The sequence below is a fragment of the Geospiza fortis genome, unplaced genomic scaffold (assembly GCF_000277835.1).
Source record: "Geospiza fortis unplaced genomic scaffold, GeoFor_1.0 scaffold194, whole genome shotgun sequence".
NCBI lineage: Eukaryota > Metazoa > Chordata > Aves > Passeriformes > Thraupidae > Geospiza > Geospiza fortis.
Window position 1 is genome coordinate 4,022,642 of NW_005054322.1, and position 20,882 is coordinate 4,043,523.

Below are 20,882 nucleotides of genomic sequence, written 5' to 3' on the forward strand. Positions count from 1 at the left end.
AACAATTCAAACAGGGTATAAGCAAATTCTGGAAGAGCAGGATCTAGTTTTGCCTCCATTCCACTACAGATTCGTGTGAAAAGATAATTTCCATTTAAAATCAGCAGCTCACAAAGATTTCAAAGGAAACAGAAAAAAATGCTAGAAGCAAACACACATGCTAAAAATTAATTATATTCTCTAAATTATTCAATGCTTAACAGATGTATTAAAACTACAGTTTGAATTGTAGTCATCTCTGCAATTCAATTCAAGGCTACTGAATAAAAGCAATTCCAAGCATATCCACAAGCCAAATTCAGCATGCTGGATCAACAACACACAGTATTCAGTGAGAGAACAGCTAGGATCAAAAATAATCCAGTTTAAATTTGGAGAGAGTTTAACTTCTGCTGATTTTCTTTACTACTGCCAAAAAGACTACTGAAATACACCATGCTAGTATAAAGTTTTTTCATTTAATACCCCACTTCTTCATAACAACACGACTGATTTTCCCACATTTCATATAATCCTTTTAAGTCCTTAGCTCGTAACTGTATGATTTCCCATTCTGAATTGCCACCACAGACATAGCTTCATTATTTCCAGATAAAACTACACTATCATTAGCCAAGAAAATAACATTTCAAACAAAGAAGCCTACAAAATACAAACAAAAAGTGAGTGCTCATTTGGAAACTAAACAGTAAATGGACCATCATCCAAGTTCAGTGTAATGTGAAAATGACAAAAATTAACAGTTATTCATTAGTAGATGCAGTATTTTCCCATGAAGCAACAAAATCCTGCATATTTATTTGTGCAGAGATGAGTTATATTTTAGCAAGATATTACACACATGATATCTGTCCAAGCTTTTCAACATAAATTCATGTGGTTTTAATCACACAACGCACTTCAAGGAGGAAAACAATTTAAAAATGTGGCACTACAATTTTACTCCTAGAAAGGTTTTAGTTTGTCTTAAATGACAGCTTAATCCCCGGCTATATGCAATTAATCAAAATGGCAACATATAAAAGAAAGACAGTAAAAGTTTTGGGAGATATTTTATTAATGTACAATTTCATTAGCGATGTACAATAGACATTTTAATTCTCTATTTATCCTGTCTCCTTGAAGCTTGGTAAATGCTTGTTTGTATATAAAACTACACAATGCTTTTTTGTGGGGACCAGAAACTCTGAAAATATAAGTGCTACAGTATATTTTGTAGTGATTTAACACGTTGTCCAGAAGAGTTACCAGCCACTTCAATGAAGGACTTCTAAAAATATTTCTGATCAAGTTCAAATGCATCTGTTCATAAATAATGATTGGTTTGCTCATGTCCATTATACTGCTAAGTACAAATGTCTCCAACATAAAATACCGTTTCAATACATTTTTCCACATGGACAACTAGATAATCCAGTCATATTTACTTTTAAACAAGGCTAATACAAATTTACAATTAAAGTAACTTCAAAATTTATTCAGAATAGTTATTTTTTCAACCAGAAGCTTTACTTTGGACAACGCAGAAGTATATCGCAGGTGACATTCTGCAGCAGAAGCTGGAGGCTTGAGAATAACAGCTAAGAAAGACTAAATATCAGCAATACACACTTTTACAAGAATTCTGACCATTCTGAATGTTAACATTAAAGATCAGATGCTTCAGTTTGTGCGCCTGTCAATCATAACCTCCACACAAAAGAAAAATTACAAATTTCCCACAGAACACAGTATTTCAGAGAACGTGTTAGACACTGGCATGACATTTCCCAGATCAAATTGGCAACTGAAATTTAACATCCACATGAGCTTGTTTTGCTAAGCTTACTATTTCAGACAGCTTCACCACCTGAAAAACAGAAAATAAAAACTTAATTTCAAAACAATCCTAACTTGACTGAGCTGGATCAATGTTTTTAAACAAAATAATACCAGGGAATCATCAGTATCAGAAGGGGTTAGGGGTGGGATTACTATTTAGCTCAGTACTTCTTAATCATTTTTAATTTAATGATAATCAAGTCTTCTAGAAAACATCTCATGGAGTTAAAAAAGTCTGCTTCTCATTTATAACAAAGTATTTTGATAAAATGCTAAGTTTTAAATTTTATGTGCCACCTTGTTATTTTGCAAGGTGCTGAGGTGGCAACTCACAAGAAATTCTATATATCTAGAAGCTATTTCTCCTCTGAGTTTTTGTTGCAAGCACTTCTGGACCTTATTTTGATACCTTAAGGAACCTCATCTTCTCCTGAATAACGACTCTAAATTTCTCTGAATTATTTCCTGCTTAGAATGAAATGTTATAACAGAGCAGGCGGTTCTTTGGGAAAAAAAAATCTGTAAGTTTTCCCATGATACAAAATCCACCAGGTATCTTCTAATTTTTTTGCTATACATTTCTAGTACAACTTTCTTTTCCACAAAGCAAAGCAACACACACATAAATCAGAACATCTGAACATCTGAATATCTAATTATCTTATGAGGCCACATCATGATCAACTATCCTTTTAATCATGCACACTGAAATACAATGGTTCATAAAAGGAACTGTTACACATTACACTGCATTTTTCAGCCACATCAATTCAAGTATTTTCTCCCAATTAATAAAGCTAAGCTCTTAGCCATTCCCCCACCAAGGGGAGTGGCTGACCTGATCATTCATCTGGTTTTGGTTTGAGGGGTTAAATAGCTTCTGACTGCATCATTGTTCCCCTGACAAATTATGCACTTACTAACTTGTAAAATATTTGCTTCAGGCATTGGGAGCAACCGGCACTGGGATTTATCCTAAGCTACCTGAAGTTGATTGAATGGAGTTTTGACTTTCCAGTACTCTGTAACAGATGCTATGTTCTGAAAAGAATATTCATAACCAGCTATCTTACCATTTTTGCAGCTTCATCCAAGTCATCACACGCAAGGATTTTGAGGCCACTAGCTGTTATTAAAGCTTTGGCATCATCAACTCGTGTACCTTCAGAAACAGATAAAATGCCACTCTTATTGAACAGGAGATTACTACTACCTATGAGTCTCATATTTCTAGGAAGCCTGTTCCAGAAGTTAGTGAATAAATCTAGAAAACAACATTAGTAGTTAAAAAGCAGGAAGTCTCTTTTTATTAACTTTCCAATCCTCACCATCTAAATTCAAGGTTTGCTTTATTTCTCCATTGACTTCAACTCACAGGCAGTTTGCTACACAGTATATAAGCTCAATGACATCTGTCAACTACAGAGAAATATATTTAAATACATACGAAGCACACTCACCTTGCAACCGTACCACAATAGGAACTTTGAGCTCCAAATCCTTTACTGCTGTAATGATGCCTTGTGCTATAACATCACATCTCATAATGCCACCAAAAATATTTACCAGAATAGCCAGTACCTACAGAATCAATGACAATATTCACATTAAAAATGGCCAGAGACACATCAGATGAAAACAGCACACAGCCTTCAGTCTAAGGATAATTCAAGCTCTTTCATTGTATTAATGGACTCTACAAAAGACAGAACATTTCTGTTCTACAGAACATCAGCACCCAAAGCACAGTTCTGTAGAGTCACATAGAACATTTACTTCAGAAAACTGTATTTGTCAACTATTTATCTTTCCATTGTTAACAATACGCAATCAGAGGTACCCCCACACCAGTAACTCCACATACTGAAAACAGGAAATTTTAAAAACTCATACACAAGACCCTCTTTACACAGTTTACCTAAAAGCCAGCATGCTTAGAGATAAGCTATTTGAAATACATTTTATTCAGGAGGATTAAGCCAACAATTAAGAGAACTCAAGTAGTAGAAAGGAAGGGTAAAAAGAACCATGGTCAGAGATGAAAGATGAAACAAAGCAGGAATCAAAATGGGTAGACAGCCTTAGATGACAAAACAAACTCAACAAGACAGAACACTCCTGTGCAACTGGCTCATGAGCAGTAACTTCGTTCCCATAATCTTGCACTTAGACTAGCTCATCTGTGTAGCACTGTTCTTCTTCCTAGTAATGGGCAACTCAGACTGGCACCTCAGAAGGCTGTTCCAAACAAACCCTGAACTGAACTCTGAATGCTGTCTGTGACACCAGTGGGCTGCACTGTTCTTTGAGTTTCAGCCACAGGAATCCCAACTATAGTCATTGTTTTTTGATAAAATAGTGAGGAACTCAAAGAAAGCAGAACGGAAAAGCTGTCTTAAGAAGTCTCTTTGGACACCCTCTGTCCACACATCAGCAGAGAATTTGCATTGCAAAAACTCTTCCCAAATCAGCAACCCTCAGGTTCTTCCTTGTTTCTTCTCTTCTCTCCTCCCTATAATTCAGGTGCTCTGTGACTGTGTCCCCCATTGTTCCCTCAATTTGCTGGAAAAATGTGAAGAAAGGCTTATGAGGATGGGCTGATGGAGCTGGGGTGTTTAGTCTGGAGAAAAGGAGGCTCAGGGGGGACCTTATCACTCTTTACAACTGCCTGAAAGGATGTAGCAAGGTGAGGTTCTCACTCCTCCAAAGTAACAAGTAGTAAGATAAGAGGAAATAGCTTCAAGTTGCACCAGGGGATTTTTAGATTGGATATTGGGAAAAATTTCTTCCCCACAAGGGTTGTTAATCATTGGTACAGGCTGCCAAGGAAGTGGCTGAGTCACCAACCCTGAAGGTATTTAAGACTTGTAGATGTGGTGCTTAGAGACATGGTTTAAATGCAGGACTGGGCAGTGTGAGATTTATGGTTGGACTCAATTTTAAATGTCTTTTCCAATCTAAATGATTAAATGATTCTGTAGCACTCTTGGAGCATGTTACAGACCCTGCATTTGATAATAAGTCTTTCCAATAAGAAAGAGACTAACCTCCTCTGAAATATCACTCACTATTTGCTTCTGGCCCTTTCCAAAGATGAGGAAGTACATAAAATTGTGGTGCAAAAGTAGCATATCATTAGCAGGTCTTGCAAGTCATTCCCAACTTTTATAGTTACCCCTTTTAAAATAGTTTTCTTTATTTTTAAAAAGCCCCAGATTGCCAAATTCTCCCTGGGATAAGCATCTCTATGCAGACCATCAATCCAGCCTTCATATTATTTTTGTGGAAAAGCTCTTCCTCCAGTTTCAACCAATGTATTATTTTAATAATATTCAAGCACTTCTGATAAATTTCTAATAGGATAAACATTAAAGCGCTTCCAAGCCTCTTACAAAGTTATCTTATCTTACATTACATATAATCAGCACCTTAGAAATTTGTTTTTGCACAGCACAGCAAATATTCATCTCTAAACTCTATGCAAAACACAGACCCAGCTGCAAAACTGGTCAAAAAGAAAAACAAAACTGGAAATCCAACTGAATACCGCTTTCTGTTTAAGCAGCAGACAGTGAGAGTTTCTGACTCCAAGATTTCTGGAAAGATTCAAATACAGCTGTAACTTCAACGAGAAGACACAAAAATGTCTACCCAGTACCCAGCCAAAACCCCTATCATTTAAAAAGGTAAAACAAATCCATAGATTATTAGGCTTCCTTCATCTGCACCAAGATGAAGCTAAGATTTCCATCTTCTCTCTTTCTAGTTCTGTGCTTATAAAAACATATTTTCTGGAGAATATGCACTAAGCATTGTCTTCCAAATCACAGCCTGTTTTACCACTGTATAGGACCTTGATATGCCAACTCTTCCCTCACCTTTTTATCAGAGGTAATAAGCTTAAAGGCTTCTGTCACTTGCTGCGCTGTAGCACCACCACCAACATCAAGGAAGTTTGCTGGAGTTCCGCCGTGAAGTTTAATTATATCCATTGTGGCCATAGCTAAACCAGCACCATTGACTACATGAGAATAGAGATAACATTTAGGAATTCAGTTTATAAATCCATTAGGTCATCTAAAATTCATTAAATAGTACATACCTAAGCAGCCTATGTTTCCATCCAACCCTATATAGTTGAGATCTGCTTTTGCAGCATCCTTGTCTCTTTGGTCTTCCTGTGTCCAATCCTGCATATCAAAGATCTTCTTCTGACGATAGGCTGAATTGCTGTCAAAGTTTATCTTTGCATCCATACACATCACTGAAAGGGAAAAAACCCACCATTACTTACCATCATTTAATACTATAGTAACAATTCAAATGCTACATGAATGTGTTAAAGTAAGTTAAGTCAAATACAGCAGCTAGGTCATGCAGCCCAAACACAAAGTTTTGCTAAAAAGACACATGTATCACTGTCAATAAATATAAGATTCTCTCCAGTTTCCCCATATAATCAGTTATGCACAAAAAGGGAAGATAACTATTTCTTGAGACACTCTAAACCCAAAAAAAGCTTACAACAAGTTGTTTGATAAATCTGAGCAAACTATGTTTTCTCTGATCACACTGCAGCCTGGAAAAGAATGGGGGCAGTGCACCACAAGTAATTAGCATAAAAATAATCCTTAAAGAAGGTCTCTGATTTGAGGTTTTTTTAATCCATCTTAGTTTTAGCTTTTAGAATAAACATACATAATATGTGCATGACAGTAAGCATACAGAAACACAATGAGAGAGTGCCTGAGTTGGAAGAGAAAATGTTAGGGAAAAACAGAAGTAAATTTACTTAAGATTTAGCAAGCAGAAAACGTACAGTATTCTTTACATCAGAACTAACATCTTATCAGTTCATTTGTATCCCTCAGTGAAAATGATATAAAAATAACAAGGCACGAGAAACAGATGGAAAAGACTGCTCTAGATCAATCACTGAAGCATTATTTAAAAAAAAAAACCACACAAAAAACCACCCCAGTGACAGTAATAACACACTTTGATGAAAGAGCTACATTCATATTTAAATTTCAAACTGTTGTATCTGAGGTCAAGCACAAATACTCTTTACAGGCTTATTTTTTGTAGAATGGAATTGGCTGTGATTTAACATGAAATAACTATTCTGCAACTGGATATGTTAAAAACCTCATAAACATCAAGATATTACTTAAACCCTTACAGTCTTCCCATACATCACACTCCATCAGTTATTCTAATGCCTAAGTCATAAAGGCAGGAGATTTCTCATAGTTGCTACTATTCTGGTTAACATCATAGTACCAATTTTGGATACATGCAGTGGCTCAAATTTCGATTTATGAATTTTGAAAAGACCTGATTTCCAGAAATGCCTTACCCTGGGTAGATGTGCTCCTTATTTAAAAATTAAAAAAGGAAGTTACTTACACTTAAGCTCATACGTAGCAATTAAGAGCAGATTCCTACTATATTTAGAGTCTCAAATTTATCTGCTTTATTAAATCTTTTTTCAACATACCATGTTAATACTAACTCCTCTTGCTGTATACAGCTGAAGTTTTATCAGTGTGAAGCAACTTAGATTTACAAAAATGTCAAGGTGTTACATGAAGAGTATGAATAAGAAACATTACCAACTCCTGATGCATCTTCCACCATAGGATTTATTTCTATCATGGTAGCATCGTATTTCAGAAAGAGATTATATAATTTGATCATATTTTCAGCTGCTTCATCCACCAGATTAGGAGGAAATCCCATTTTCTGGGCAAGCTGAAAGTAAAAGAATGGTTATTGTTAACTCATGTTAGGTTGTCTCACTTTAGCTATTATTTCAATGTCATTGGAATCTGTAGATGTAGAACCCGCCCTGTCCACTGGGGGGAAAAAACCAAACTCACTCTTTGGTTTGAACAGATTGTTTTCCATATAAAACACTACAGTTATCCTAAAAAAGAGCTAATGAAAACTTATCATGCTATGCCTTTGCACAGCTGTATAAAAGCTAAATAAAGTACGGCCATGCAGTTGAATTTACACTGATTCACCTGAAAACACTTAAGTTTCTAGTTCAAATCTGTTTCAAACAAGGATTTAAGACAACTCAGCAGGCTGAATGCACACACCCTTTATAAAAATTAGAAGCAACTTTCCCATCCTCACTAACGTGTACTTTCCCACATTAACAATTACCCTAACAGCTTGTTCCTTTTTTATGCCTTCTACTATATCGATGGGTTCCTTAATTATCGCCTCAGGATTCTCTGCAGCAACATCTTCAATATTAACACCACCCTGAGAACTGCCTATCAGCACAGGACCCTAGAACAAAAAGGGAAAAAAAAAGCATAAGTAATTTGATGCCACACAATCAAAACTTAGTTCTTCCCATAAGATACTTCACAGCAATAAAACCTTTTTTGTTGAAAAATTTAGTGTATCTACTCAATACCTCCATATAAACCTTTTAATAATACTTTTCAAATGTTAAAGTGCATGTCAGGTCCACTTTCTTTTAATAAGGAAAAATTTCCTCTGTAAAGCAGCAGCAAAACAATTAACACTGACATCCTATTTTTGAATTTTCATAGAAAGATTCAACTTCATAATCACATTCATTTTATCTTTTAGGCATCACCAGAGAAGTGTAACTACCTTCTCACCTCCACCTTCTCCACTCACTCCTACACAAATACAGATTGAATGCCAGGCGCTCATTTTTTCATTCTGCCATGCTCCAACCCGAAGGACAAATGGAGGGCTGCAGAACCTAGCGATAAATTACTGCAAACCATACCTGTTCACTAGGAACACAGTGTTCAGTAACTAAAGCCTTCACTGAAAGTAAGCCATAGCAAAACAAAACAGCACTCAATTATTCATTAATAAAAGAAATTAAGAAACCAAAATTGACAGCATTTGTTGAGTTTATTTTTAAAAAAGCCAAATCTCAACAAAAACATGAGGGACTCACTACATGGAACCTAAAAATCTCTCCTCCAGTTCACAGTAAAGACATACCTTGGTCCCTTCAACCAACCTGGCCTTATCACCACCCATGCATGGATTATGGCCATGGGTGTACTAAGGCAACATCTCCTATCAGCAGAACTCAAAGATTAAACAGCCTTATAACTGTTGACAATTAATTATAGAAAATGTGACCCTGGTTCAGAGAACATGCTTAATAACCACACCACTTCTCTCCCATTACCATCCTTCCAAATGGAAATACATAGCTTGCAAATGATTCTGCATCTAATAGTAAGATTCAACTCAATGAACATTTTTGGATATTCTTATCTTGAACTGTCAGTAAGCTACAAACTGATCATAAAATAACTCATCGTTCTATAGAATTGACCAAAGTGAACAGTTTTGCTTAAAACACAAACCCCTGCTGGCAAATAATATCCAAGTCATAAAGTTCCAGTTTCAGCTGGCTATTTTAATCATTTTTCCCCTCCTTAAAGGAAGAGGTTTACAACAACATCAGGGATAAACAGTGTGCTATTCAACCTTCACACTTCTTCTTTTGAAAGGCATTTCCTCATCCTAAGTATCCTATACAAGTTACAGTAATTACAAAAACATGACTTATAAAGTTAGCAGTAAAAACCAAGCACATCCCTATCAAAAGGCAACAACCCACACAGTATGATCAATATATGCTAGTAAGACTTCTCTTTTATACAAGACCAAGAACATGCCATGAAAATATGTTTCCCTTCTTTATCTAATTTGCTACAGTCAGTTACAGTAGATTTTATTTCCATAAGCATCCTTGCTTATTGCTTACACAATTTTAGGAGTCTGAAATCTGTTCATTCACAGCATTTTAATGCCACCTTGTGGTGCATATGGTAACACTTGAATCTCCCTTGCTCTATTCCAGCACACATCTCAATGGAGGTGCCCAAGTCACATAATTCAACACAACTGATACTTTCCCATCAAAAAGAACACTATGAAGGAAAAAAAAGGAACAAATACTTAATTCCTAATATGGCTATGAAAAAAAAAATTTAGAGTAAGACTAGTTTTCTCATTCCTCCACAGAAAATTATTTCATTCATACTTAAGTATTCCCCAGTTACCAAAACCAGTGCCTCTGCAAAGCACCTGAACAGACAAAACTCAGTTTTTCTAAGCTTCAGCAAATAAAGTTCCAAGATCTATTCCAAATCCTGGCTTCATTAAAGTTACTTACCAATTCATGTTCTATGCTCCAAATAGAACACGTCTGTCAGAAAACACTGACACATTTCAGCAACCACATTTGAATTGTAGCCTAAAAAACTACATACCCACACATACAGCCCATACACACAGAAAAGACTGGCTTTCATTTTCCTGAAAGATATGAAGACAGACCTCGAGGCCCAAATCTTCTTACCCATTTCCTGAAAAGCATTAGTATAAGAAAGCTACTAGCACTCTCAAAATCAAGGGACACACCAGTGCACCTCTGGGAACCTTCATACACTGGAGAAAAACAATGTTGGATTTATGCAGGACCATTTGCTCTTCCACAACACTGTCACTTATCTTGTTTCTGACACTTAAAAACAGGGTGTAAATGCACATGCACACATATAGCTGTGTTTTTAAACTAAACTGCATAATTTGGTAGGCAAATGCAAATTAAAACCAAAATGAAAATTACCCCCTTATTCTACCCATCTCCCCTTCGGCCATGTGACTCTGAACTTCAGCTGGGGCTACCAACACTCATTTATTATTCTGTAAATTCAAATTGTAGCATTACATCTTTATAGCATTTAAAAACAAAGTCAAGCATATAGTCAGATACACTGGAAAACAAAATTTAGCTTGTATACTTCTGATTTTCAAAAGCAAGTGAACAGTAAACAATTCTGTGGATTTTTTTTTAATTCAGTTGTAACAAGTTAATTAGCTTACTTCTATTTCTAATATTACTCACTTGAAAAGACCTTTCCATTGTTATTGCAAAATAGTATTCTCTCCTGGGATATCTGCGTTCACAGATAAATACTTGATTGCATATCCTGCCCTTCTCTCCTGTCTGCTTGGTAAACAACTTCTTTCCAATCATTTGGGAGGAGACAGCTTTTGCTTCTTCTGGACTAGAATAAAAGAAGCTCAGAATGTGACAAAGAAACTGCTGTAAAAACAGAAGTAGCATTAAAAAAGTCTTATCTATTTTTTGTTACTTTAAGGTTAATAATTAAAACCCTCGTTTTAAAGAAAGCAATAGGTTCAATCCATAATGTGAAACCTTGAAGTTTTTCCACTTGGTTGGATAATTTAGAAAGAACTTACGAAAAAACTATTTTCACTCCTCCTTTGAGGCCACCTTCAAATGTTCCTTTTCCTCTACCACCAGCTAAGACCTGCGCTTTTACCACAATATCCTTTGAACCTAGAAAAAAAGAAAACACAAAAAATGTCATCTATGACTATAAAACAAATTGCTTCAAGTAAAATAACAAAGGCTGCTTTAATTTTATCCCCCTTTCTCCATGCCCACCATTCAAAACACCCATGTGAATCAAAAACTATATTGCAATTCACACAGATAGTTCCAAAAATCTCAAATAATCCACAATTTGCAGCTTTAGGCTGTTCTGTGAGCAAACTCTGGTGAGTTAGTACCCAGAAATGCTGGTGTTCTGATCATCTTTAATACACGCTAGAGTCATATATGATTAAGCACCCAGTAAGAAATAGTTAGCACCTCACACATTATTAACAAGATGGAACTGAATCTCTGACACACCATATGCAAGGTTTTCCTCAAACAATTACAAATACCCTGTACCTGTAAACCATTCCCTTCCCAGCAATAATATATAACTATAGCACTTACCTAAGTCAGCTTGCCAGGTGCACTCTGGCTTCCACCCAGCACAGCACTAAGGCATAAGCTTGAGCGCTTTGCAGAAGTCAGAGGCCTAAGCAAACCCATTATTCTTCCAGGAGTAGGCAAAGTAAGCCCTTTAGTTGGCTTTAACTGTTTAAAAATCCTTTACAAAATATTCTTTCTAGGAGGGGAAACTGGGTATTTGTGTTTAAAAAGTAACGCATGAGAATACAACAAAAATCAACTGGGATACTCTGAACTGTCACTGAGAGACAAAAAAAGCAAAAAAAAATAGTTTATCAAGTCATTTAAGGTGATAAAAGAAAAAAACTGAAGTTCTGAGTTATTACTCAAGTTTGTTTACACAGAGTACAGACAGCAGCTAGACCGCAAGCTGTCAAGAACTGCCCCACTGACATTTGTTCAGCACATCCCATTTTTTCTCATGCCACCATCAGCTGAGCCAATCTGATCTTTCCAAGCCAAAAAAGAACTTGCTGTTCCTTTGGCTGTTAAAAGAGAACCATGGAAATGCTTAAGAAAAATTACAGTACTCAAGCAAAACCAGCCACTACATAAACTGAGGACGGTTATGACAGGCACAAAAGTTGTATTGGTTCCTATTTTCAACCGTGTCCTGCCCAGACAGGTGAAACTAAACTTAAACTGTATCACAAGCTAGGGTGGCTATAAACAGAAGACTCAAGTCACTCCTCCTAATTAGCTATCTGTTGATTTTACTTCTTGAATGTCTACCTAACAAGAGATCTCTGAATTCACGCATGATTTTAAAGCTCTTTTGCAAAATAGGCATGAAGGTTATAAACACACAAGTATATATCTACTTACAAAGTAAGTATATTATACAAGTATGATTTACTACAGTTTGTGATTCTAATACTTAATTCAGTCCCTGAAGATAACTACTTTTTACAGGCAACTAAGTTAACATACTTTATAGAAGTCACACAAGACAACTTTTATGCAATTAATTTAAGTACAAAGCTTGTTTTCCATTTCCTATACTCAGTCCATAAGATAAAAAGCTGCAACTACAGAGAAGTTTTCAGAAAAGCCATCAAGTTCACCCACAGGCACCTTCCTTGTAAGTTATTCCTCTTAGCAAAAACATCAGAATCTGACAAGTCAAATGAGATCCCAACTAAAGCTCTGGTAAGATCTCAGCTGGAACATAATTAGCTCTGGGCATAAAAGTAGATTCATAACCAAGATGATCACTGAAATGAAGAGATTTCCTTACAAGAAATGAGCTTAGCACATCCTTAAATCTATCAAAGGAGAAGAAAGCAAGAACAGGATTATGGTCTTCAGCCATACCTGTGATGGAGAGAGCAAGAACACATGACTGACTACATGTACATCATTCATTCTGGTTTCTGCTCTACATCAGCCAAAAACAAAGGCCATCCACCAAGGAAGCCAGTTTTTAAAAAGTGCAAGAAAAAAGACCCTTCTTTATACAAAATATAAGGAACCCAGCCAGGAGAGATGAAGGAAGAATAGAAGAGTCAAAAGGAACTGGGCAGAGGTATTCTCTCTGATATTCTTCAGACAAAAAATATGAATGCTGAGGGGAAGTGAGGAGTAATGGACTGCAGAAAATAGGGAGGCTAAGAATTGCCCTCAACGGGGCAATGTTCTTTTGTTCCTAGGCAGAGTAGTGGGCTACATGCACCACTACCCTGATTCTGGAAGACATTTCTTAAAAATGTTATTACTATGATGCATTATAATATTTTGTCAACATATAGATATCCAAAAGAACGTGAGAAAAACAACTTTTAATTCTTCACAATCAGTTCTGGCTGTAACATCACTGGACTAATCCTTATGCAACAACTGAGTCATTAAATGAGCAGATTACTAATGATCTGTAAATTGTTTTCCTCCAGCACTGCAAACTAGCTGCTTGATTGCATAAACAAGTTCAAGGTTTATTTGAGCAGCTATGTCTACAAGCAATTAAACTGCCTCAAATAAACAGCTATGTCTACAAGCAATTAAACTGCACAGATGTACCTGAAACAAACTTAAGACAGTACATCCCAAGAAAACCATAACCCATCATGCAGAAAGTTCACTGTTCAATAAACATTTTTTCCCACAGCTCCTATTTAAAATTACTCTAAAACAAGAGGAAGTGTTTGGTGACACACCTCATCTGCAGTGTTCCAGCAGCAGCACTGTCGCCCAATCTGACACAGCAAAGAACTGCTGATACACAGTAACCCAAGAAAAAAATCTGGAAATCAGCAGCTATCATAGTTTTCTACTCAGTATCAACAGTTGTGCCCTTGATTTTTGCTTACGTGGCTTTGAAATACTGCTAGGCTTGTGTTTCAACGAAAAATAGCAGTTTCTGCCCTGGAGCAGATAATCCAGCAAACACATGCCAGCAGATACACCACCACAGAAGTGCCATCCTGCCTCCAGCCCTCAGCTTTTCACTCCAGCCTTGCTTCTTGTGCCAGTAGAAGCGCTAGTGCTATCATGCCTTGAAGCACATCAGAACAGTGATTCCCTGAAGGCAAAAGCTCATCCAGCAGACAGACAGGGCTTCTGCAGACTTGTGCACCATGTGACAGGCACACACACAGAGGAACTTCAGTGAGCAGGACTTCAGCTTTCAGCAGCAGTAAAAAATTGTAAAGCATTAACACAGGGCACTAGAACACCAGTACAGCTCATGTGGGCAAGCAAGCTAAAGGCCAATGCATGAATCTCTGAACAAGCATTTGGTAAGCATCACATTTCCATGTTAATGGCAGTCAGCCCTAAAAGCACATATAAGTACAACAGCCTGAAAAAAATAGGAAATGCTTAGAAAATTCAGAGTAGACACCAGCGAGAAGAGGTGTCTGAAATCAGAACACTGACTTAGCGTTAATCTGTTCAGGACAATGAAAATCTATACATTTACTAACACTAGAGTTATCACCTTCAACAATCAGTTATTAACTAGACAGTGAAAGAGTTACACAGCCAGCAAACAAAACCATCTTCACTTCTATCAATACTAATACCTATTTTTTGGAAGGAATAATTTCTGATTCTATAATTTAACCTTTCAAACTGGGAGAAAGATCAATGCATGCAGGCAAGCAGAAAGATATTCATGTAAAATACAATCTTCTAATAAGCTTATTAAGAAGCAAGAAGGGTCATTGTTCCACTGTATCTCTGCAGTTTCCTGTGCCAAGTGGAAAGTCCAATGATTACATCACACAGACCTGATTAAAATGTTCTGCTTTACAAGTTTTCATTCTGACTTTTGTCAAATCACATTAATTGCCACTTCTCTGCCCAATACTATCTGTAGCAGAGGTACTGCTTTCCACATATTACAGACACCTTCAGAACACCATGCAAGCCTAATCTATTCTGACAAGGCAGACAACAGTAAAGGGCAGTGACAGGTTAGTAACTCAAGTGCCAATCACGTTCTCAACTACCATTCAACTGCAAACTTATCTAGGGAGAGACAGAGACCTGTAACTTTTGCTTCAGTCTGTATTTCAAAGTTCTTGCACCAGAAAAAGTAACCCTCCATTTATAACACAAGCTAATTTTTTCTTGTTGCACAGATACAAAAAAACCTAAATTTAAACAATACAGGTGTATTTACTGGCATTAGGAAAAGATGGGTTTGTAACTAACAATAGGAGTGTCAATATAATATTCTGACCCTAATTCTGTCAACAGAGCAGAGAATCTCTTCAGAGTACACTGCATTTCATTAGTAAGTATAGTTACTGTGAATTTTAACTTCAAAATCATGTTTTTTCAGCATTTGAAACTTTTGGGTATTAGAATACTCATTGCATGCAAATCAAAAGTAAAACTATTGAAATAATTATGTGCCAGGAATCATCATCCTTTCACTGAAAGGACCATACCAGTCAGAAGACTGGACAAGATGCTTTGCTATTACAAAATACCTTCTACACAAATACTTCCTGACATTAATCAACTGCATCAAATTCATTATCAGCTCGCAAGACAGGTTTGGTTTTGTCAACAGCTTAAGTTGAGCAATTAAAACACAGAGGTCAAAATTTGAATGTGCTGGTTATACAAGTCTATTTTAATTAGTGAATTATCATCAACAATATGTTTTGATATTTTAACTTCAAAGGAGTGAAGCACTACAGAAGAAAGCAAAGGCTGAAGCAAAATGTAAGATTCAGATGCCAAAGAAAATAACATTTGCCAGAATGTAAGTAAATGTTTGGTTTCCAAACTACTACTGCTGTTTATCTAGAGATTTTGACCAGGAAAGTAGGAACATAATTGCATGACTTTTTTAACACCTGGGGAATTTCTGCTTAAGTTTGCTACCTTAGATCATCATCTATATCCTAGAGCAACTGAATAAACACTCTGGAATTTCAGACAGCCTAAAAGACGTCAGAAACATAGACAGATAATTGACCAACAAGGAAGACTGATAATGGCAACCAAAAAAATACCTGAAATAAAAGTATGACAGACATGAGTTTTCACTGTGAGATAGACTAGAAAACCCCCAAAAACTTAAATCAGCCAAGGTGGGTGTGGCATACACTAAGGAGAAAACCATCCCAGCTTTTTGCACAGTGCCTGGAATATGTTTTTTGAAGAGCTAATAAAGAAAAAGCTAGCACTTTACCTAGAAAATAATTTCACACATTGTACTAAGCTTTGATTTCTGACTAAATCAAGACTGGGATAAAAAATTCTATTTTTAAATCTAGCCAGGTGCACACATTACTTTTTAAAGTTTTTTTAACAGATACAAGTTGTATGTTTAGGCAACAGATGAAAAAATAAATAATACTGAAAAGTACTTAAAAGATGTTAGTAACATTGAAAAAAATCTAGAAGGTCTGAAAAAAGTCATCTATTAATCACGTAACTGTCAGCAGGAATACAGCCAAAGCAATTACTGGAGCTATTCTGTAGAAAGCATACTAAAACAGAACATTCTTTATAAACCACACAGACATGGAGCTGCACTGGACCTCTTAAACTGCAACAACAAAAGTAGCAGACTCAATTCCAGGACCTTTCAGTCTGCTTTCAAGAACTCTAATGTAGAAAGGTGAAATGTTTTGCACTCACTCTCTCAACACCTCTTATTTTATACAGCTTTATATTTTACTAAAATTTGGCAGTCTGCCATGCACCTAAAGCTGTGGGACTCATTACCTGAAAACCCAACAAAATCACCAGCTTCAAAAGTGGCTTCAAGATATTAATGTCTTACAAAATCTTACTTCTCAAATCATCATGAATCTAAATATATGCTATTAAAAAACCCCAGACAAGCACACAGTATGTCTCTACCTTTCACTCAGCTGTTACCAGAGGAAAGGCATCGGGAAGCATCAAAACTTGAGTTACAACAATACATTGCACCTATGCAAGTGTCTCTTAACAAACAGCAACGTTCATTTTAAACAGGGTGTTCTGCTGAGCTACCTGCCATCACACTGACCAAGCATCTGTTCACTAAACAGTCTTTAGATTCATTAGTCATGTTCTTGGTAACACACACATACCAGCTTCTCAATCAGAACTGGTCACAGTGCTAGCTGGAAAGCACACATGGCTAAGAGCAAGCCATAAACTTCAAGGCAACCAAGTCATGCTGCAGTCTCTTATCAAAGCTGTGGAACAGAACTTACTCAGCTCATTTGTTTTTCAAAATTTAAGTGAGATGATTATGTAACACTGATTTAGCTACAGCCACAGCTAACCTATGATAATCTCTGTTAACGAGAAGTTCGCATTTGCTATACGTTGGGATAAAAATTTACCCATTTTTAAGTGACATATTTGCAAAAGGGAAGAAATCCAGTGTCAAACTCAACCTTTAGTCAGAAATCTGCTCTGTGTAAATTTACCAGGAATACGTGGATCAGCACTAGGGAAACAGAGCAAAGAGTACTACCGACTGTCTTTGTAACGGTCTATACAAACATTTGATTAAACAGTTTAGCATATAAAAAGAAAAAAAAATTCCCATATACAGGTAACTACTTCCACACAACAATCAACAATGCATGGGTGGACTAAAAAAAGTGAATTTTTTCATTCTGACAGAGTTTGGTTTGTGTTTTGTTGGTTGTTTTTTTAAGTACTAAATGAAAGCAAGCAGCTAAATGCCTACAAAAACAAAGAAATCCAAACACTGGGGCAAAGAATAATGTCACCACTCAGAATGAGTTCTGGACTTTTTGAGCAATGCCTCAAAACCTCAAGCTCCTTCAGTGTGTTCTCCTTTCAGGAAGATTTCCCTTCCTTATCTCAAGTACCAAAGAAAGCCACAGCATCACTACACACCAACTCCAACAAAGTATTTAGCTGACAACCAGAAGCCTGAATTCCTCTATTAAAGGATGCCAACTCCCACACTTCACAACTTCATTCTTTTAATCCCCAAGAAATTGCCCAGAATCCCACACTCCAGATAACAGGCATGCCTATGATGTCACAGGGATGACACAGAGCTATAAAGCAGCAGCCAGATCCATACCCATACTGCTGGAGGAGCCCTCTCTGAGCAGGAACAAAACAAAGGAATCCTGACCTACGAGTTTCCGGGCTGTTGATAAAAGAGCCACAGACAAAAGGTGCTCTCCTTTTTCTCCAGCAATATCTGTGCAAACACTAAAGTAGAGAAAAGGGGTATGGCTGATTTGGGAAGTTTTGATCCTGCTATAAACTCGCCCTTAACAGAAGGTAAGGTTCTGAAGTTTAAATCATTCTCAGAAGTATTTCAGCAACTTCCTTTCATATTAATGAAATTATTATAATTTTGTATCATTTACTCTCTAACAGAAACAAGAAAGAGAAGGTATCTGACAATACCTGAATTTCTGGGACATCATGCCTGAAGGAAAAGCAGCTTTTCAATTCTTTTCTACATTACAAAGAAACATAATTCACTCTAGAAGAAAAATTATTGGTTTTTTCAGATCTCATTTCTCACACTATATCTCCATATGAAACTGAAATGAATCCAACAAAATCTATAACCTCAGGAATCACTATGAATGTATCCCTTTGGAGGTGAACAGAGATTTGAGCATTTGCATAGGAGAAAGGAATCTGACAGCCAACGTCCTTCACTAAAACTTTGTTACAAGCCTAATATGTTTTCCCAGGGAGGAAAAAAAAATCCCAGACTTTAAACGAAGAAAACTCCCCAAACAAACAAATCAATCAACCAAAAAAAACCCTACCTTCTAATGTCTGACACAACAGAAGCTGACTTCCAAATTATATCCAAATTAAACAAGATTTTATGAGGACACATTGTAGTTAAAATGGCAAATTAACAGGCAAAGTCAAGCCCAAAATTAAAGCTCAAGTCTAAATTAAGTATTTGAGCACCCAGCAAATGAGACTGGATAGTTTTTCATCAACAAGCCAGGAATTTAGCATACAACTACAAGCCATCAAAGTCCTCCCCTGCTGTGTGAATTAGCTGCATTCTACCAGAAAAGCACACTCACAAAGGAATAGGATTTTACTCTTCTTTTGTAGCCTAAAGAGAAGTATGGTTTGCATCTTCTGTTCTACATGAGATCTTGTCACCACCACTGAAACTCTTCACACAAGACTTCCTCTAACCTTGCTGAAATTAGAAAGAAATCCAGGATTTGCACAAAGTAGAGTCTAATACTCATCTCAAGGAAGTTTAAGTAGTTATATTAGTCTAAGCTAATAGAATTTATACCTGACCTACTCCTTCTTAACAAGAAGGTTGCTTCACAGGGAAGGCTCTCCTAAAGGGAAGCTATATTCAGAACTCCAAGCAACATCTTACCAAGAAAGACAAAAAAAGTAGGTACGCCTTGTTTCAATCCCATGCCTATTAGTATATGTCGTCTTTAATATTATACCTATTTCTTTTGCTATTTTGTAAGCTTCATCTGGCGTATTGGCAACCACTCCATGTGGAACAGAGATGCCAGCCTCCTTCAACAGTCCCATGCTCAGGTATTCATGGAGTGATAGCCTCCTCTGTTGCTGTTGTTGCACTTGAAACCCATGATTGTTGAGTATTCCCGGACTTCCAGCAAGCACCTGAAGGAAAAGAATAAAAAGAAAAAAAAAAGAAAACAAAAAGAAGAACGTGACTGTTGTGAAAGACAACACCTACCCTCTTTGTTTAGGTTAAAAAACCAGTCTACATATTAAACAAGTATCCTTTGGTGTTCCAGTGCAAACACCTGAACATTTAATCCTATCCTTCTACATTAGTCATTCATATCAGGTCTGGTATTTGATTTTGTGAAGTTTTATTGGCCAGGGGAAAGAGCTGGTGAAACTACTAGCACTGACAAGGACTGTAACATAAAGATCAACAACAACAAATGCAAAAAACGTTTGCTGCATTTTTGTATTTCATTATATGGAAATAAGACCTTAATGTTATACACAAAGCAAGAGACCTACTAAAATCATCTAGTCCATGAACACAGACGATCACCAAAAGACTCAAGGTAAAAGGACTACATACAAAACTTACGTACAAAACAAACTTTTGCTTTTAGTTTTTAGTATGCACCACTGGCAAAAGTACCGTAAAAATCAGCCTGAACTAGGAAGTTTCTAACAAGCTAGATTTTTTAGGCTCCATTTCACTTCAAATAAAGGAAACAAGTAGACGACACATGAGCTTTACTACAGCATTCCAAGCTAGCGAACCGACAGGGCCTACGTAGCCTCCAAAGGGTTCCTTCTCCAAGCAGGACGTCCTCTCCTTGGCACGACCCCAAGGGAGAGGCGGCCCGGGAGGCTGCGTGTAACTCGAGAGGGGCACGCAGGGCGACCTTTCCCAGACGTGGCAGGAGGAGAAAGCGGCAGCGAGCGTCACAAACCGTGTCACAAACCGTGTCACACACTGCAGCCTCCCAAGCTCCTTCGTGTCACCGCTTCCCACGGGTGCTGCAGCCAAAAACAAGCCCGCACCCCTGAATGGCATCCACGAGAGCCAAGAGCAGAGGCTGGGAGGTGCGAGCTACAAGAAGAGTTTAAGGGGCACAGCCCTGACCCCTCGTAGGGGCAAAGTGACGGCGGAGATGGAAACACGGGGATTTCCACCAAGATAAGGGACGGGGGCGCTGAAAAAGGAAGGGAAAAGGAGCCACGCAGGGAAGACTTGCCACAAGCAAGAACAGCAGCTGCTGGGGCCCGTACGCCAAAGGTGGGCGCCGGGCTGTCA

At 37.2% G+C, this 20,882-nt stretch overlaps 1 protein-coding gene across 1 annotated transcript; it reads right to left on the reverse strand.

Annotated features, from left to right (window-relative positions):
• Positions 1-1,035: 1,035 nt before the first annotated feature.
• On the reverse strand, positions 1,036-20,642 carry SUCLA2 (succinate-CoA ligase ADP-forming beta subunit). The gene is made up of 11 exons (XM_005420772.2): positions 20,379-20,642; positions 19,558-19,741; positions 11,107-11,206; positions 10,748-10,910; positions 7,996-8,124; positions 7,437-7,575; positions 5,924-6,085; positions 5,700-5,842; positions 3,282-3,402; positions 2,895-2,983; positions 1,036-1,849 (listed from the first exon to the last, which is right to left on the reverse strand). Exons 1-11 carry the CDS (start codon positions 20,640-20,642, stop codon positions 1,775-1,777), a joined length of 1,569 nt encoding a protein of 522 aa, XP_005420829.2. The 3' UTR covers positions 1,036-1,774.
• Positions 20,643-20,882: the final 240 nt, after the last annotated feature.